The sequence below is a fragment of the Haplochromis burtoni genome, unplaced genomic scaffold, assembly GCF_018398535.1.
Source record: "Haplochromis burtoni strain Fernald_Lab_line unplaced genomic scaffold, NCSU_Asbu1 Contig_480, whole genome shotgun sequence".
Taxonomy (NCBI): domain Eukaryota; kingdom Metazoa; phylum Chordata; class Actinopteri; order Cichliformes; family Cichlidae; genus Haplochromis; species Haplochromis burtoni.
Genome location: NW_024582841.1, coordinates 167,581 through 187,301, shown reverse-complemented (window position 1 = coordinate 187,301; position 19,721 = coordinate 167,581). Strand labels below are relative to the sequence as shown.

The 19,721-nt window shown below is 41.1% G+C and overlaps 2 protein-coding genes across 3 annotated transcripts in view; both read right to left on the bottom strand.

Moving 5' to 3' along the window:
* LOC102297995 (zinc finger protein 99) overlaps positions 1–19,721 on the bottom strand; it is a gene marked incomplete at both ends in the record, with an annotated part of 370,247 nt that overhangs the window by 237,571 nt on the left and 112,955 nt on the right.
* The window catches only part of LOC102297688 (sodium channel protein type 4 subunit alpha), a 279,846-nt gene that overhangs the window by 199,169 nt on the left and 60,956 nt on the right, over positions 1–19,721 (bottom strand). For both annotated transcript variants that reach the window (XM_005946550.2, XM_014341435.2), the window contains exons 2-6: positions 19,538–19,702; positions 19,249–19,392; positions 17,576–17,694; positions 5,673–5,762; positions 4,651–4,779 (exon numbers count right to left, since the gene is read on the bottom strand). In XM_005946550.2, coding sequence (XP_005946612.1) covers positions 4,651–4,779; positions 5,673–5,762; positions 17,576–17,694; positions 19,249–19,392; positions 19,538–19,660 — 605 coding nt within the window. In that variant the 5' untranslated portion in view covers positions 19,661–19,702. The remainder of the gene's footprint in view (positions 1–4,650; positions 4,780–5,672; positions 5,763–17,575; positions 17,695–19,248; positions 19,393–19,537; positions 19,703–19,721) is intronic.

The following is a 19,721-nucleotide window of genomic DNA, read 5'->3' as shown; positions in this document are numbered from 1 at the left end:
TGTGTGTGTGTGTGTGTGTGTGTGTGTGTGTGTGTGTGTGTGTGTGTGTGTGTATGGCTTCACAAACACTTGGAGGGATATCCCCATTACAGTCACCTTAGGCAGCCAATCAGAGGGAAGTTGTTTCTACAAAAAGGGGCTGGAGTCAACTGGCTTGTTTCAGACAGAGATGAGCTAAAGAGCTGCACTTAGGCACTGCGTAAGATAAATAAGGATTATTTTGAACTGTGAATCATGCAAAGCTAGTCTGGTTGAGTCCAGAGCTTGAAAGTTGACAGCTCCAGCTCCAACTATAATTTCTTTCTCTTAACTTTATAGTTGATGCACTAAGAGTTACTGAAATTGCATCAACTCTTCCAATAACTCTAGGACTGTCTTCAAAATGTAGGATTATACACTTAAATGTTCACGTGTTCCTGCTCTGGAATGCCAAGGACTTCACTTCCCTTACGTGGTCGAATCAGTGAATGTAATCCAGACAACAGCTGCGTTTTCTTAAACCCTCTGACTCGCTGACAGGAATTCGGATCATCTTTGTATTTAATGGGGAGTTTCTCCTTTAAGTGAGACCATTTTGGGGGATTTCACGGGAGCTCATCAGGGTTGTACTATGTGACTCGACAGACTTGGCAACCCATCATCTGAGGGCACCTTCATGAAATGTTTCAATTTACAGAGTGTGCAGGGGTGACGGCGCTTCATTACACCACACTGTAACCTGCGAGCCGAGCCTCAGGGTCATCTATTGATCTGATCGCTTCGTTCTGACTGTTCATCTACCCGCCGGCGACCCTCGCCGCAGGCCTACTGCTAATCGACTCTCTGATTGATCACCACCTCATAAGAAAGCAAACCAAACTGCAACGATTTTCCATCAGTCAGTCAATTACCAATGTGGATGGGTCATGCTCTTTTTCTTTGTGAAACAAAGCGGCAGGATGTCGTTCGCAGAGGGGGCGTCACCAACATTGTTAAGAGGAATAAGAGGCTCAGAGCTTTGGAGTCTTTTTCTTGACTTGAATTGATGGTTTGACAGTCGATTATGTGCTGAGGGGTTTGAGAAGCCTCGTGCTTTTTAAACCTGTAATTTGGGAAATGCAAGAGTGTCACTGAGGAAACCACTTCACTGTTTTTTTGTTCTATGAAAACACCGTAAAATGGCTTTATTCACTAAAAGTAGCATCCAGCCAATAAAATATTCACTCATCTCGCTTTGGATCTGCTGTCTCTTTTGTTGGAGACATTTCTTTTGTGCCTTTTATTGTTTCTTGCTGTTGATGTTTATTTGAAAGATTTTAATTTTTATTTCCCCAATTTAAAACAAGTATGCAGTCAATATTGGTGACGGTATTTATGTCACCTCAGTTATTGTGATGTTTTTCCTACAAAAAATTTTTTTTAGTATACGTGAAAAATGTGTTTTAGAAAGAGAAGAAAAAAAACAAACAATAACCTGCACAACAAAACAAGCCATCATTTACTCATATTTTGGTCGTGTTAAAATATTCACCATCATAAGAGAAAAATCCAGATTTTAAACATAGTCATTAAAAAAAAAATCCTATACTAGCAAGTGCAGGAAGTCTTAAGAAATTCTCCTTTGTGGTGTGTATGCGAGTGCAACGCATTCCATGAAATAAATGAAAGACCTGCAGAACACAAGCGCGAAGACTATAAAGAGAGCAAAATTAATTTGGTTGTTCCAACTCTCATTCTCCAAATCTCTCTAATTAAATGCCCGAGTGGTGAACGCTCATTTGTATCCACAAAAAGTGCAGCCAATATTCCTCCAGCACCCACGACTCTGTCCTTTAGCAAAAGAAAACAGATGAAATCCAGAGTCAGAGATAATGGCTTCACAAAACATTTCATCAGAGTGCGTGTCCGATTGGTCAGGTGAAAATGACCTCAGTGTGAAAAGAAATCTCAAGGTTGTTTAGAAAAGCGTCAAAAAGCAAAAGAAAATCGAGGAAGACGAATCTTTTTGTCTCTAACGAGCTGCTGATAAGCAGCCCTCAGGAGAGGGTGAAAAAAACAGAAATCACAGATTCTTTGACTCCAGTGAATCTGTCACTGAGTCCACTTACAGGGCTGAAAAAAAGAGGCTCACGGTGAATCTTTAAAGTGTTAGGAGGACTCATTGTTTAAAATCAATTGAAAAAGCATAGTGTGTACAGGCTGAGCTTGTTCACCCCCTTAAAAATGGCTCCACCACTTTTCCAGTCACCCCACCTCTGCAGGAGTGGAAGTAGATGCTTTAGCCCCGTCCAGCTTTTAAAATGTTACACAACTATATAGTTATAAAGTATAATTAAGTTTTCACTAGTAAGCCTTTTTAGGGAAACTGTCCCCTTTCAGGATGTCATGCTATTCCTCCATGTATGTTTGTCTGCCCGTCTGTACAATTACAACCGAACCTCAAAGCTGAGCTTCGTGAAGCTTGGAGAAGAAGCCGATAACGTCTGGTGCAGAAGGAGGTGCAGTTTTTACTCTGAGAGAGGAAACCACGTCTCTAAGGCTACTTTCAGTAAAACGATACAGGCTGTGTGTGATCATCATCATAAGAAGTTTCAGTTTATTAGTCGTGTAAATATTCTGGCTGTGGAAGCTGATTTAGTAGTGAAAAGTATATTTTGCTGAGGAACGTAGAAGAGACGAGCATAAGAATCAGTAAATAAGTGTAATGTACTGTGTCATTTGTTCCCAGTGAAGAAGAAGCTCAAGAAGCAGCGATAGTCGTCGCCGGTCAGGCTTATGCTTATTAACGGCGCAGAGTTTGAACTGGCAGCACAAAGTCAGACTTTCTCCTTACTTTGCAAATGTGTCTTCTGCTTAGCTTTGGAAACTAAACATATATCTAAGTTCGTGTGAGACACGCTTTTATTCTTTAATTCCGCAGCATTAATCCACTCAGAACAACAACAGAGTCACGTCATCCACGCCGCTCTGCAGCTCTGAGCCTCTCTTCAAAAAAGGAAAATGCTGTCTGATTAACTCTGGTCATTTCTGCAGATTTATTTATTTTTCTATTCCATTAAAAGCATGAAATAGCAGAATCACTACAATTTCCTGGTAATCTTTTATTGTTTGAGTTTTAAATTGTGTATCCAGCAAGGCCATGTTTTACCAGCCCACCGCCTCAATCTGCTTGTTTTATATCCAAGCAGTTTTCTTCTGTTGTATTTTCTTCTTTCTTCTGTCATCTTTTTTTCTTGATTTGTGAAAATGAACTTGCTAAAATATCCGTGTGCAATAGGAGCGTTTTCTAAAAACACAAGCTGAACTTCATCTGTGATGCTGCTGTTGCTCAAACTCAAACTTTCATGTAAGAACTGAGGTTTAGACTCCGGTGGTGCCACACTTTGAACGGCAGGTGGATGACTGGTGTTCTGCTATTTCATCACGCGGTCCTGCTGCCACTGTCACATCAGCCCATCGTCACAGAGTGCATTCAACTTTCACAACCCATTGTTTGTTTTTCTGATCACCACATGAAACAGTTACCACAGCACCTTGAAATGGGACTTTCCATTTTATACTGATAATATCATTTGCAACCAGAACCTGCATATTAGTGATCAGAGGATGGAGATATAGCTGTAGTAAGGCCCACTGGTCTTTGGCTGAAGCACAGGGTTAGGGCTTCCACAGGTCCAGTTCAAGAACTCCAATTAGCTGAGGTGAAGCCTAGCAGCCGCCTGTGTCACCATTTACCTGTCAGTCAAAAAGGCCACGCCCCTAATAATTCAAACTCTAAGCCTTAACTAAGTTGAAATAATTTGACTTTAAAAATATCATCCTCATAGAAAAACAGATTTTGCATCAGGCTGTAAATGTGTTTATTATGTAAATCTGAACATTTTAACATGATTCACCGTTGGAGCCTCAAGTGGCCACTGGAGGAACTGCGGCTGTTGGTACTTGAACGTTGGCTACACTTTAAGTCCCAGAAGTTGTCGACTATGGCTATGCTGACTTCAAAGGAGCTTTGTGTAGTTTGTGTGGTGTCACTGATACCAAATTTCAACCTTAATTTCAACAGACAAACTCGGGTTGCAAATTTTTTTATTATCATTCTCATATAATTTAAGAAACACCGAGGGACAAAATGTTGCCCGGTGCTTTTCACGTTCCACAGATAAAACCCTGTGACTTTTTGGTCCATTCAGTAGACTACCTATGAGTTTCAGTGGTTTAAGTAAATGTAAACACGATTTGCAGTTTTTCGTGCAGGTTCACAATCACATTCGAAGAGTTATTCATGAAGACGCTGACCTCCATCTGCAGCTGTTCTACAGTCACTGAGAACAAACTGTACACGTAACCACATGCAAATCCATCAGGAAGGCATTTGATTGGTCCCAAATTTATTCTAGAGTAGCACAAAGAGCCCAAACATCCAGGCAGAGTCATAAAGAACTAAGTTCAGACAAAATACTGTGTGAAAGTATACTCAGGAGAACTGGTGCTCTTTAAAAGGCAAGGGGTGGTCACAGCATTGAGATCCTCTCTCTGTACTGCAGTATGCAGGAAGTTTACTGATTAATTACAGCTGTTCATGGCATTCATTTATAACAACTCTCACTTTAAATCTTTTGAGCTTTTATATAATACTATGTGTGTGTGTGTGAGTGTGTGTGTTTGACTCACGCCATGACAATGACGCTGAAGTCGAGCCAGTTCCAGGGGTCCCTCAGGAAGGTGAACGGTCCCACACAGAAACCTCTGGCCAGGATCTTAATGAGAGACTCAAACGTGTAGATACCTGTGAAGGTGTACCTGAATGAGGGATGATAACGTTTATCAGTATTGGAGGGGAAGGGAGTCATGTTGTGATGAAACAAAATGAAAAGGGTAGAAAAGAAACAGCAAAAATAAAAGAAAGGATCACAAAAAGAGAAAAAAGAGGAAGGATGAGGGCACAGAACTGGACAGTAACAAGGTAAAGGAAGAAAATACGACAAATGCTTGTCCAGACGAAGAGCAGGGGCAGAAAGAAAGAGAAAGTTATGGATGTGGAAGAAGTGAAGGACAAAGAAAGACAAAATGAAGAAAAGAAAGAAAGCCGGACGGGTGGAAGAGAGAGCCAGAATAAATATTCATAAAACTCTCCACCACACATCCTTCACTTATTTATTTTGTCCCCAGAAACAAGTTTGACCCGACTCGTGACAATTCAACCGTACAAAGACAGGCAGGAGCGCAGAGAGTCTGTCACGTTAGGCCTGACCGAGTAGCTGCAGCAGCAGCAGCCTCCACAGCTGGAAGCCAGCGATGAACTACTGTACATTAAAGGGTCTGTTCACCAAAAATATGCATTTTTCCAATGATCCCTGAGTGTGCTGCAAAGGTAGCTTTAGTTTAAAAAACTGTCCTATTGAAATAAATGGAATTCAGTCCCAAAGCATCAAAGATGTGCTTTTACTTTTCGATTCAGCAGCATCTTAAGTGCACTTTGAACATTAACAGCATATTAGTTTAAGGGTCTGCGACTGACACAAACAACACACTAAAATTTGCAAACCATTTACCTCTGTTACCTCGAATTACTTTGCAATAGCTACTATGACTTGAAAGAAATGCATATCCAGTAATATCATTGATTAAATGTAAATTTACATAAATCACCTGTGGCTGATGAAGAAGAAAGAAAAGATCCCAGGTGTACTTACTCCAGGTATTTGGCCCAGTACTCCGGCTCGGACATGGCCATGAAGCAACAGTTTGTCAGGATGGTGCACATGATGAACAAGCTGAATAACGTGAACAGGTTAAGGACTGAGAAGATTTCCCATCAGACAATAAACACTTTACATTTGAATCAGAGTTTAGTACAAAGCCCACACTGTGTGGAGAAATCAAGACTAGTGGCATCAAATGTGGGAGTGACTCCTGCTACGATATCTGGGTCCTGCTGTCTTCTTACGTAGCCTGTTGTACATTATAGAGGGATTCCCAACAAGAAGTAGAAGTACTCCAAGTTTTCAATATAACTTTAGCTTCGAGCTACACCTGTAAAAGTGGAAACGGTCCCATAATCCCATAATTTACTATAGTTGCTCCTGGTATACTGCTATATACACCAGCATGATACTGTATTAAACCCAACTGCTTTGCCTGGGAAAAAAATGTCTGGTTACTTGTCACAGATGATTTAGTTTGTTTCCTGTGTGTGTCCTTCAGAAGGAATGGTAGCTGATCAAAAGAAGCACTCTGGAGTATCTTTTGGAGAGAAAACATACCAAACACAACTATCTAGACAACATGGAAGTGGTTTGTTTGGCAGAGACTGGCAACCAGGAGAGTGAGCAGCACAGCCAACAAAGCTGAGGAGAGAAGCTGAATTATCAAGTGTATTATGTTAAAAAAAAATCTAAAAGAGCAGATTGTACAACCTGAAATATTTCTGTCTGTGTTTTAAACTTTATGTTAAATAAGTCATTTAGATACTGGTGATAAAGAATCAGATATTTTAATACTGGTGAACAGATCAACCATCAGCTCCTCCCAGGTGTTTCAACCCCAAATTGCACCTTGATATGTGACTTTAATAAGGCCCCAGTCACCCAGGCCTAGTGACCAGTCACCAACTCCCTACCAGCACCCAGTCCCCAACTGTTTGGCAGCTGGTTGCTGAAGGTTGCTTGTCATCAGGTGAAATTGTTCACAAAAGCAACCAGACCCCAGTCACCCATCACATGGACTCTTCAGCCTCCTGCCCTCTGGGAGGCGCTACAGGAGCCTCCGGACTAAGACCACCAGGTACCGGAACAGCTTCTTCCCCACAGCTGTCAGACTCCTGAACTCTGCCTCCTGACATCTGACCCACGTTAACACATGGAGTGAACATACACACACCCACAATGGACAACTGTACCCTCAAACACACAATAATAACATGGACTGAACCACCACTCACAACCACCAGCACTTTATATACCTCTGTAGGAATTATATCTCACTTATCTTAACTGCACTACTGTCTAAATAATCATTCTGTACATACGATAATTTTTAATTCTACAACTGTTCATAACCTGCATAGTTCAGATTTCTCTATAGCTTTTTATTTCATTTTCTTTATAGTTTTTCATATTTATATCATGTTCATAGCCTGTACATACTTATAGTTATAGCATATTCATAACATACTTCATACCGTGTACATTATAACATACCATAATAGACCCATTTCTGTAATATACTCACATATCTATACTATTGCTAATATATATTGTAATATATCTATATCACTAAAGCACTTCTGGATGGATGCAAACTGCATTTCGTTGTCTTGTACCTGTGACATGTGCAGTGACAATAAAGTTGAATTCTATTCTATTCTAAATGATAGTTCTTGAGTTTGTGTTACAAAGCTCTTGATAAACAGCCTGGATGGGATAAACAGTCAGATATTTTACCTGCAACAACCTTAAATTTGCAAATAGTCTTGTAAAGTTTGTTGGCTGGACAGAGGTCGAAATTTAGCACAGAGAACAAAAGAGAACTGCGAGAGAGTCAATTTAGTATACTTTTCTGTGATTTTCAGCTCTTAGTCAGTGCGGATAAAAGCAGCAGCTCAAATGTAAAATGGAAATGTCTTCAGTGTGACGCTGGTGATCGAGGAACCGAGGCTTTTATGACTTGTTCTCTCATTGTGAGTCTCTCTGGAGTGTGTCAGCTAAACGGCTGAAATGTAAGTGTAAAAATGTCTCTTTTTGCCACAACATGCTGAAGTGATTTTACATGTGCCGTTTTTTTTTAAATACCTTTCACTGATTTCCCATTAGGGCTTAAATAAAGATGAAGTGAACTGAAAGGCTGTGTCGAGTTAGCATGTGTGTTTCAGCGCTCCCCTCCAATGCCTGCCACATTCAATACAGCAAATTAATATGCCATTAACAGCGGCGATGGGAGGAAAGGCCCACTCTTGTCTAATCATCATATAATGGGGAGCAGTAACTTTCCAAACTGTCAGAAGGCAACAGTACATGTTAAATATCAGCTTCACCTGCCACGTTCAACACGCCGCGCTCGATGAGGTGGGAGAGACTTCATGAGACCTCACTCAGCTGTCAATCACAGCTATAAATGAATCATAATTATTGTAATTTGGCAGAAGGAACATACTCCCTGTGTGAAAGCGGCCCAAACTCCAGCTGAAACTTGTTTGAGCGGCGGGGTAATTGTTGATTGAGTGCCGGCTGTAATGATGTTGCTGGAGCGTTGTGGCAGGCGGCGAGATAATACTGTTACCAATTGACAAACAACGCAAATGTCCCCTCACCGCCGCCGCCACAGAGCCAGAAGCTAATTATGGGGTAATGATAGACCTGCTGTTATGGACTTCCCAGGCCACCATACCGGTAATATCATTATACCTCCCACACCCACCACGGGATCTGTCTTCCTGTCTATAATCTACCCCCGGTTTTATTTTTTCTCTCCCTCATTCCACATTTGTCCATCTCCGCCATTCTTCCCTCATTTTTTCTCTCCTTCAGTTGAGCTGTCCAGTTAAACATATGCCACTGCCTGTCCTAAAGGCTTTTATTTTGAAAGAGGGGCTAGGAAGAGGAAATTCCAAAAGGATAAACTCAGAAGAGTTCCACAGCATGTCTTTTATTCTGACTTCATTCTGTCACCCCAACCGGTCGCAGCAGATGGCCCCGCCCCCCTGAGCCTGGTTCTGCCGGAGGTCTCTTCCTGTTAAAAGGGAGTTTTTCCTTCCCACTGTCGCCAAAGTGCTGCTCATAGGGGGTCATATGATTGTTGGGTTTTTCTCTGTATGTATTATTGTAGGGTCAACCTTACAATATAAAGCACCTTGAGGGGACTGTTGTTGGGATTTAGCACTGTAAAAATACATTCTAATTGAATAGAAGAGAAAAGCAAAATGATCAACTGTCATGATTAAAACAAATCATTAAAAAAATGATGTTTAGGTTGCCTCAAAAGCTAATATAAAAAAATAAAGGTCCTAACTTTGGTCATAATATATAAGAACAAATCAGAATATTGTTTTTATTGATTTGTTCTCCCAACGTTTTGATAATCATGAAATAAAGAAAATAATTATTCTGACTGATATGAATCACTTTTTCTTTCCAAAACGCAATTCTCCAAAATATAGGGTGAGGATTGGGTTACCAACTATGATGACTTGGACTTCAGAGGTTTAACAGACATGACTTTAAAGCTCACACAAATCCACAACAACAACTCAGCAACAACACACAACAAACACAAAGCTTATTGACTCACTTTGGTTCAACGTGAACACAATTAAAACACAACGGCACTGCAGCTGGTGGCTGCAGAGCAGCTCTGAGTCCCACAGCAATGCCTCATGGGATGCAAAAATCAAATGACTGTCCTCAGGAGCAAGGCCCCATGGGAAATAACACGGTTTGCCTTCAGAAAAACACAATCGCTGTATTCTAAAATCACAGCGGTTCATGAGTGTATTTGTGTGTGTGTGTGTCCACCTCAAACAGCAGCTTGTCATAGTGGCGCCACTGTGGTTGGGCACAAATCCAGAACACACTTGATCACACACAAACACTTCTAAAGCACAAACACGTACTAAAACTCCACTTCAGCACCGCAGCTTGTACCCTTACATCGTGCACCTCCTCCACACAACACACACTAATTTTTATTTCATCTCTCAGAACAGCACGCACACACAACGTGGACATCAGCAGCGCCACACCTCCATTGATGACCTCTTGAACCCACTTATTCCCCTGACAACAGCAGCGTGTCCGCCAGCTCAACGTCTCTCAACACCAGCAGCCGCCTCCCACGGTAAAAATAGACGGGTGTGAGGTGAGGATAAGGGGGGTGGGTTGAGTTTTGGGTGTGAAGTAATAGCTGTCATGTTGGCCTGGCGTCTGGGGCCTGAGGCGGACGCCAGCGTGGAGCTGGTGCACGGGCGACGGGCCAAAAACCCACAGCTATAGCCTCTAACTTCGAAAGTCAGTAAAGCGTCCTAAAGTACATCTGGAGTCACATTTAATGTCAGCCCCTGCACTCAACTAAACAATCTATCCACAATGGAAGCAGTTATCATCTGCAGTCTGAAATTAACTAGATAACTAGCTGAAAGTGCCTTAGAACTGCTACCCTCCTGATGTCCAGCAGGGGGCGAGTCATTTGGTATGGAAATCTATGAGAAAACGAGCCTGCTGCTCAACTTGATCTCTGACCTCAGTGAATGCTCTCCTGATGAATTTATGGTCTTAATCTGTAGTTGAAAGGCTTATTAAATAAAAAACAAATGTTTCATTTGTAAATTATGATGACATTTAGAGCAGAGAATGCTTAAAGATGGGAGCTTCCTTCAGAGTGTGCCATGTCTTCGGTGTGTCACTCAGTTCCTCTCGTTCATGGCATCAAATGGAAACCAGACAGGATATGACTCATTGTTGCAGTTTAACCCTGACCAACATGAAGCCCAGTTTGATCATACGTGGTACCAACCAGTAAAACCAGTAGGGAAAAAGTTGACTTTCGTGCATCGTTTAGAATTAAAGGTTCACATCTAATGACAGTATCTTAATTTCAAGGCGATGTTAATTTCATATTACATGTTTTTACAGTCCTCAGTGGAGCTGCAAAACCTTCACGTGTAGCTTTATTGTTGCTACCAGAAACCAGCATTAATAATTAATTTGATTGAAAATTTGAAGATATTCAATTCTTCAAAGCAGCTTTCACACTTTGAAAATCTTTCCAGTAGTTTGGATTACACACTTATAGGTGGAGCATGTTTTCCACTCTGGGTTTAAACTCAGATCTGTATAACTAACAGGCCAACATAAATTATACACAACCAAAATTGGGATTTCTTTGTAACTAACACTAAGGATACATTTTCCTGATCATATCACCTGCTGTTGTTCACTGTAAAGTCATTTAATGTGGTTTAGTTCCATTTTTATGCAAATTAATCATGTGTCTTTTATTTTAATAATCTAGCTATGCAAATATAGTCATAATAAAGTCATGTAGCAGCCACACACAAAAAATACAACTTAGACTTTATTGTAACAGCAAACTGGGAAAGTTAAACTAAGACATCTTCACCATTCAGAGGCTGGATCGAGTGATTTGTGTGCTTAAAAAATGTTATCATAATTGCTGCCATAAACTTCCTGTCAGTAACTATGATTAATGAACCAATCATTACTCTCTGTGGAGAGCCAGCTGGTTTCTGTAGCGTCTATAGAAACAATGAAAGTGCCCCTTACATTGGGGAGGGGGTGGGGTCAACAATTGATCTGAAGTGACTCTTACCACTAAACCACACCACCAAACCAGCCCCACCTACAGAACAACACCGTCACCCTTGACCCCTAACCGCAGAAGTCAAGCGTTCAGGCCTGAATCGTTCTCTTCGCCGCACATGAAGTCGCAGATTTGCCGAGTGTATGCAGAACGATGACTCATCGCCTTTTTCCCCCAGGTTTTTGTAAACCAGTGCGTCTGCAGTTTGGAAACCACTGAACCCGAAACGTGCATTTGCTTTCATAACGACAGCCTCATGCTGACTCTGTTCCTCGAATGGTCTCTTGAGTGTGGCCGCAAAAGTAAGTCAATACCACAATACAGTAGCGCCAAGTTGGAGCTTACAGATCCCAAAACTGAAGTGACTTAATTCTGCATTCTTGTTAATTGCCAGCAGGGGGCGACTCCTCACTTCCTGTAACCTCAAGGAAACTGTTTTCTTTTGATTTTAAGAGATCAGTATTTGTAAACACAACATTGTGTTTTACGCGGTTATTTTGTCAAAAAGGAAACAATATTCCATCAGCCAATGAGCATTCAGTGTTCAGTCTGCATTTCCAGTTCAAACACCAGGATGGTGACGGTGAAAAAACCTACCGGTAGCTTAAATTGTCCCGGAATACAGATGCTATGATAGACGAAAGCGTTTATTTTATTGGTTGCCTTAAAGTCTTTTTAAACCCGCTCCAGTTTTTATGGAGGTTTTCTTGTTTGTCACATAATTTTGCTCAGCAATGAATCTGTGATGTAATGAATCTGTGTTACGGTTCTAGGTCATTTCATTCAGTTCCTTATGTTTTAGTATTCTTCTGTATTATGACTTCTGATTCTTTTGTTATCTTGTTTTGAATATTATATCCTATGTTTCAATTTATTCTGGTTTAGGGTTTTGTTCTTAGGTTTTGTGTCTTGTGCCCTCGTGTTTAGTGTAGATTTAGTTTGGTGTCAAGTCTGCGTCCTCGTGAATTGTTTCCTGTTTTATTGTGAAGGTCCGTGTCTTATGTGAGTGTATCCTCATTTATTTCCTCTACACGGCTCACCCCGTTAGCCGTGACAATCTGAATGTGAAATCTGAATTTGACCTGATGCAGCCACACTGATGTCACCCACTATAGTTTCTTAAGTCCTGTTGTGAATGCTGGAGTTTTGTATTACTCATATTTCCCATCAATACGAGAGATGGGCGGGTCTGACTGAGAAATCAAGTGCTCATTGGCTGATCCCAGATAATCCTCTTTCCTGAACCTTAAAATAAAATTTATAAAAATGGATTATTTTTTCCTTCAATATGACCCAAAATGAGCGACTGAGGTGACAAACTGAGCAGTTTACAGAGTTCAAGTCAGGGAAAGGCTTTTGTGTAGACTTTATAGTCTTTCTCCAACTGCAGGCATCGCCCCCTGGTGGCAACTGAAAGAATTCAGTTTTAAGACCCAGAAGCTCCATCTATCTTCCTGCTGAAAGCAGCTGAGCCAGAAGCTGACAGTGACGCTCGTCACATAAATGCCCCCTTTTCAGAGTCACTTAGACCTTTTCCTCATGACAGCTTGTAACAAAATCAGGATCAGCTGGGTGTGCACACTCCACAGAGCATGAATGGATGGTAACTGCTCAATTACAACAGGCAGAGCACCTGTGTGGAAACACCTGCATTCATTGTGGGTTTTTTTTAATTCATTAATTTATTCAGATTTTCCTTTAATTTGTCACATGTATATATACGATATGTATATTTCTGATTTTTTCACCACTTCTTAATTTTTAAATCCAGACTACACTCCGGCTTGCCTACAGGTGTTAAGAAACCACAACAAGCAAACATATTAAGAGCTCCTGACAGGCTATAAGTCAAAGGTCAAAGGTCGACACTCCTCCAGGAACAAACTCAGAGATTTGGTCAGCAGAGAGATTATAGTCACAATATTTCTGTGTGTGTGTGTCCCTGTAATGCCTGTATATTCACCTGTGTGCATGTGTGTGCATGTGTGCCACCTTGATGAAGGCTGTGCAGTATTTACTGGCCATGTTTACGGCTCACCAGACAGCTCAAGATGATACCTGGCTCAGAAATACGACCGACAGTACGAGCCCTCTGATTCTGTCTCTCTCTCTCTCTCTCACACACACACACACACACACACACACACACACACACACACACACACACACACACACACAGTCAGTTGACATGATCGCTTAATATGCTGTCATTACTGTGCGTGTGCCTGGAGACCGTCCAGCTGTGGGACCCAGTATAAACTCACCACTGGAGGATGTAAAGAGACGTCTGTCTAAAGCAGCCAAACAACGATTACACCGTTAATGTCTCCGACAAATATCTGATGACTATTGGTATGCAGACCTGTAATGTCTTGCATCTTTCTCTACAGCCCCCCCCTCAATTTTTGCACATGTCGAGGAGCGTGTCAGGCTACATTTCACTGTGTGTTATACTTGTATAACTATGCATGTGACAAATAATAAAGAACCTTGAACCTTGAACCATAAATATATTCTGATAAGAGTGATACTATTTTATGTATTTTTATCAAATAAAAAGTCTTTTTATTTCACATTAATAATTTACATTTGTTTAACTTTTTTCCATAAAACGCTGAACAGTCGCTTTATTTTTGTTTTTCTGCTTCCATTTTCTTACAATGAGAAAAGCTCTAATCTGTGAAATTAAAGAGTTTTGAGCACAGAAATGCAGGAATTGGCCTTTAGCTGAATAGGTCAAGGTATTCACTTTATTCATAAAAGGCATCCCCTGACTGTTTACAGCCAGATCTGATTTGTTAAGAATCAGCTTAACACAGACTTTGTGTAGACCGACCCGTTTAGCCCAGGATCATCTTAGCAGTCTGAAACTAGACGTCACTTTTGGACCAGCTAGCTGGCTTGGCTAGCAAAAAGCATCTGCTTTTAACTGATATTAATAAGGATGGCAGTTTTTAACTAACCTCGCTGAAAAAAAAAATCATCTGAACTACCGACAGCAAACACTTGCTTAGTTTAACTTTACACATCTGTGAGTTAAGCTAACAGATATGTTAATCATACGCAACTTTGATTACAGTGAAATATGGAACATTTCTGAAAGCTATGAGAACCTTAGTGCCTTAATTAACAAGATACGTTCACTAACACAACTGGAGTATTCAAATGTGAGCTTTACTCTACTGTCAGGGAAGTATCCACACCACACCATGGGGGTGGCACAGTCCCCCACCTACCACACGCAGCAACCTCCACTCCTTTCAAACATATGATTGGCTGGCAGAGGTGGGACCAAGTCATTGTTTTGCAAGTCTCAAGTAAGTCTCAAGTCTTTATCCTCAAGTCTCAAGTCAAGTTAAGTAATGTCAGGCAAGTCAGAGTCGAGTCTCAAGTCTGAAACTTTGAATTTCAAGTCCTTTCGAGTCTTTAAAAAAAAAAAACGAAAAAATAATGTTGCAGTTATGCTAAATGTAAATATTAGACCATGTAATTTTAAAATCTGTGTTTTTCTCAACACATGACAAAATAGTGAACTTAGAAAATATACACAAATTGTGAAATTGCACCTCTTTAAAATGCAGCTCAATTAAACCTAGCTCCAAGAATAATTTTCACCGACAGTTCTGAGATAAGCTGCATGTTATTCTTGGATGCGGTTGTAGGACCGGCTTTAAAATCGCATGACAAAAATATCATACACATTAAAAAAAACTGCATCACCAACGTAGCCTGGACAACATTTGCTAGTTAGATGAAGTCAGCTATCTCATCGTAGCATATTTATATGCATATTTATAATCATACGGTTCTTGGAGTGAGTGCATACACTCATGAAGTTTAGTAACTTCAGGTCACTGCAACAAGCCCAGGTACAGTTTACCGACGGATGGGTGCAGGACCTTGAAATGCACCGTGTAGAACGAAAGACCATCGTACGTATCATAAGTTTACCAGTCTCACAAATCGTCGTCATAAATACACATTCGTTAACCGTTTATTAATAGGACCTTTGAGCTCAACGGTAATTAATTAGTAGTGGAAATAATTTCTGGTAGCATCACAGAAATGTAGCAGTGACAATAATACTGTATGCTGTAATCGTACTGGACAATTAGTGATACAAAACAACTGTTTTATCCTGTGAATAAAAGTATATGTTTTTGTCAATGTACCATAATAACAGAAGCGAAACGCAATATTGTGTCAGGACAATTCACTATTTATGCACAATAAACAAAGGAGCATAGCGCGACAATTTCTGTTCAGCGCCAGACTTGCTTGTAACCTATATCACCAATTATGTTATGAAAATGACGTATTAACTACTAAAAAACACTGACCTTCGTGTAAATGCTTGGAGCAGACTAACCTGTGAGCTGGAGTGTTCTGGGACGTTATATTTGGTCTTTGAATGGCTGCAATCCAGTCGCCTCTTTGTTACTTCGGAAACATGGCTCGAACAATTTCTCTTCAACGACGTAATCCGATAACAACCGATCTCTTTACCCGTCGGCTTCCCGTGGCTGTCATGCGACCGGCTATTGCAGTTAATAATACAACAGCTTCTTGACATTTTTGTGTTTCTTTTTATCGCTGTGTGACTGATTTCAATTGAAAGCCTGCGTGCGCTAGTACCTCTTGCCACGAGTTCCCAGAATCCTTTGCGGTTCTACCCCTGAATGACGTCACATTTTCAATCTCTATATAATATGCATGTTAAATTTTATATTTGGGGTGAAATATCAAGTCTTTTCAAGTAAACCGGTTCAAGTCCCAAGTCATTGGTGTAAAAGTCCAAGTCAAGTCACAAGTCTTAGAACATTTTTTCAAGTCAAGTCTAAAGTCATAAAAATAATGACTCGAGTCTGACTCGAGTCCAAGTCATGTGACTCGAGTCCACACCTCTGTTGGCTGGTGCTGCCACACCAAATGATCCCCTACACCATTACACCAGAGCTTGAATAGGACCGTTAGGAATCAGAGTACATTTACTTGAGTATTTTACTGACATTAAATATTTTCTAAGAGGGAAAAATCAAGTGAGTAGTTCGGTTGTGTTCACAGTGACTGTTTCCAGAGGAGCTGCCCTCTTCTGGCCAGAGAGAGGAACTTATCGAACTGTTAAATACGTTTCATGTGTTTCCAGCAGGCATGCAGAATAATGAGTTTTGATTTACACTGAAAGCGTGTTAGCATTAGTTCTGCTATCCTTCAACATAACATAAGCTGAGCAGTTAGCATGCCACCCATCACACAGACTTTGTGTACGTTCACCTGTCAGCACAGAGCTGGACCTTTAAACCTTTATCTCACACCTCTTCAGTTAACATACAGCATCATTAATCCGGCTGTGTGCCAGGCCCACATGCATACACGGTATGTATACGTAGATTTACAGGATCTTGACTTTTTGTGGTGCCAACCAATCAGCACATTCAACAAACACCAGGAAGCTGTCCCCTGTCTTTTATCTTTAAGGACCTTAGATGTACTGCTGTACAGTCAATGCTCACATAACTGCCCTAGCAAATTCTGTAAAAAGCAGGAGCATAATGAATAATTATCATCATCAGTGCGACTGGGATTGTTATTGTGATCAGCTCACGCGCTCTCGTACCTCTAAAATAAGGAAACAATGACAAATCCTAACACTGCTCAACAACCTGAAATCCAATATTACCAATAAATGCTCACATATAACAATTAATCATTGAAATCCTTATCTAATTTATCTATTTGTTTGTTTGAGGTGAGACTGGACTTTGTTTAAGAAAAGCAGCAGAGACTAAAACATTACGTTCAAATCTCCTGGAGCCTACATTTCCCATGATGCAACCTTGTCTTAGACCCTCCTGCTCTTTAAACTTGACTTTTAGTTTATATTAATATTTATTTTCTGATTTTAATTTGAATATTTTCTGATAAGAATGAAGCTAAGCTTTTCTAACCCTCTAATCTTTACTTGTGAAACTGCGTGATGGTCTCTTTAAACGGGACTGCGTGTTGATGGTTGTGATCAAAATAAAACAGTATCCGAGATATCGCTGCCCCGTCAGTCACAATGAGACGCAGTGAAGCAGACGAAGGCAAAACAACAACCACAACAACTGCTTCTGTTGCCGTGAGGGTGGCCTGGCTTCTCTCACACAGCATCCTTCAGCACACACTGAAAGCACTGGAGGCTCCTCTGTAACTGACCCCTGACCCCCACCCGCAGCCATTTCTCTGCAGATCATAAGGCAAGTACAGACAGTAGCAGCAGAGTTTGTGTACTTAAGGATATGAGTGCACGAGGATCTTGATGGCGAGTCTCCGGATAGGGTGGAAGGGGCTGAAGATGTAGAGGGCGGATGTGGCACTGAAACGGAAGATGGCCTTCCCTTTGTTCAGGACTATGAACGTCTGCAGGAGAACCAGACAGAAAAATACATAAATACACAGATTTTATTAATAATGCACTGTGCTGCCAAAAAAGGCACTAAAGCAGTGAACCGGGGAGCCAAGGCCTCCATTTTTATTCCTTAGAATTTATTTCTAAATAACATGGGTGCTGTGTCTTGGGTTTGTGGTTTTAGGGTGGGTAAACTGTTCATCTCTATGGCTTTAAGATTTTTTCATGTATAATCTTTCTGTAAATAATGAAGTGATTAATCTACTTTAAATTATTTTAGTTCTCTGAAATGTAACAAACCATAAGATCTGATACATGTAGTATTTTCTATAACAGTAGATTTGCAGTTTAGTTTACATAAATTTTGAGAATAGTATGTAGATTGTTCCTGGCAGGCTCTACTGGAGGCTGGCTCCAGGAGTTAGTCAGTCCCAAAGACTGAATAAGACCTGGACGAGCCACCGTCTGGTTTGGAGATCTGTGGCCAATGCTAACAGTCTTAGCTAGAGAAAAGCATATTGGCTAATTAGTGCTAAATAATGCTACAGCTACATCTACAGAGAGAAAACAGTGGCTGGCAACTGCAGAAAAACTTTCACCAAGACGCCAATAAAGTGGCAACAGGATGAAGTCGGTCTGCTATCAGTGTGTTTCCATCAGTTTGTGATTGAAGGGGGTTAAGTTGGCAAATATACATGCAATCAGTTTGTGATAAAACCATGTTTAACTGTGAAAAACTGGCAAAAATCACAAAACTGTGCGATGTGTTGCAAAATCTTAAAATATACAAAAAGCAATTCACCTTAGCTACTCACAACCAGAACTTCAGATCTGAGACAGAGGTTATTTTCTGAGCCTCCTCCTGAGGGGCTCAGAAAATAACCAGAACCAACCAATCGAGAACTATTTCAAAGAGACGCATTGCAGATGAGTTGTGCTCATCGGTGCAGATTGACTCCGACCGACTGAAACATGTTAGTCTGTTAGACGGCAGTTATTTCCAAACCTTCGCCAATCTGTCTGAGAGCTTTTCTGTCCCAGAATCAGGAAAAATTCAATGCAATCACTGAAAAATCACCAACTTTTCCCAATCACAGGGAGGATATCGTCCTAGAGTGTCTGCTCCATCGCAGACTAAAAAATAATAGAAATCCACTCACCAAAACCAAAACACGGACTTCTGGGATGGTTTGTATCTCACATCAACCCACGATATTAATCAGATAACTTATCAAATATAACTAAAAAAAGAATAAAAAATGGCTTCCACCTGCTTCCTTGTGGAATCGATCGGCTTTGACTAAATATTTTTGGTTACATGAAGTCTGAAGTCAGCTGATTTGTCCTATTTACATGGTTAAGTCTCCACAATATTACCATGTAAACAGATTCGTGAGCAATCCAGGACACACACACACACACACACACACACACACACACACACACACACACACACACACTAGGTAACTCTCTTGTGGTCCTCAGAGAATCTTCCAGGGATCCTCTCCAACAGCGGAGAAGGTACATCCAGAAACACACACACACTTTCTCTCTGGGTGACCTACCCTCTTGTCTTTGAAGTAGTATGGGTCGATGTCTTCCAGTGGAACGCCCACCAGATGAGATGGGATGTCAGCGAAGATGCGTGGCAGCTGTTTTCCTGCCTCCAGATCAGCCCGGGGCCGGGGGAGCTCCACGTCGCCCAGGTCCTGACGCACACAAAGACACACAAACCACATCTGAAATATCTCACATCTGTCTGCTTATAACAGCTCACTTCTTTATTTCCACGTTTACCCTCCAGCATCTTGTTGTGCTTGTGTGAGCTGTGTGTGTGTGTTTGTTTTGACGCACCTCCTGGTAGTGTTTGTTGCGTCGGGCCTCCTCCTGGGCGATGCGCTGCTCGATGGCCGCCAGGGAGTCCGGCGTGAAGCGCTGAAAGCTCTCTGGTCCCATTGGAAACACACAGCCAGCCATCTTCTCATCCTGATCCTGCTGCTGACTGGCCCAGTATACCAGCTGCACACACACACACACA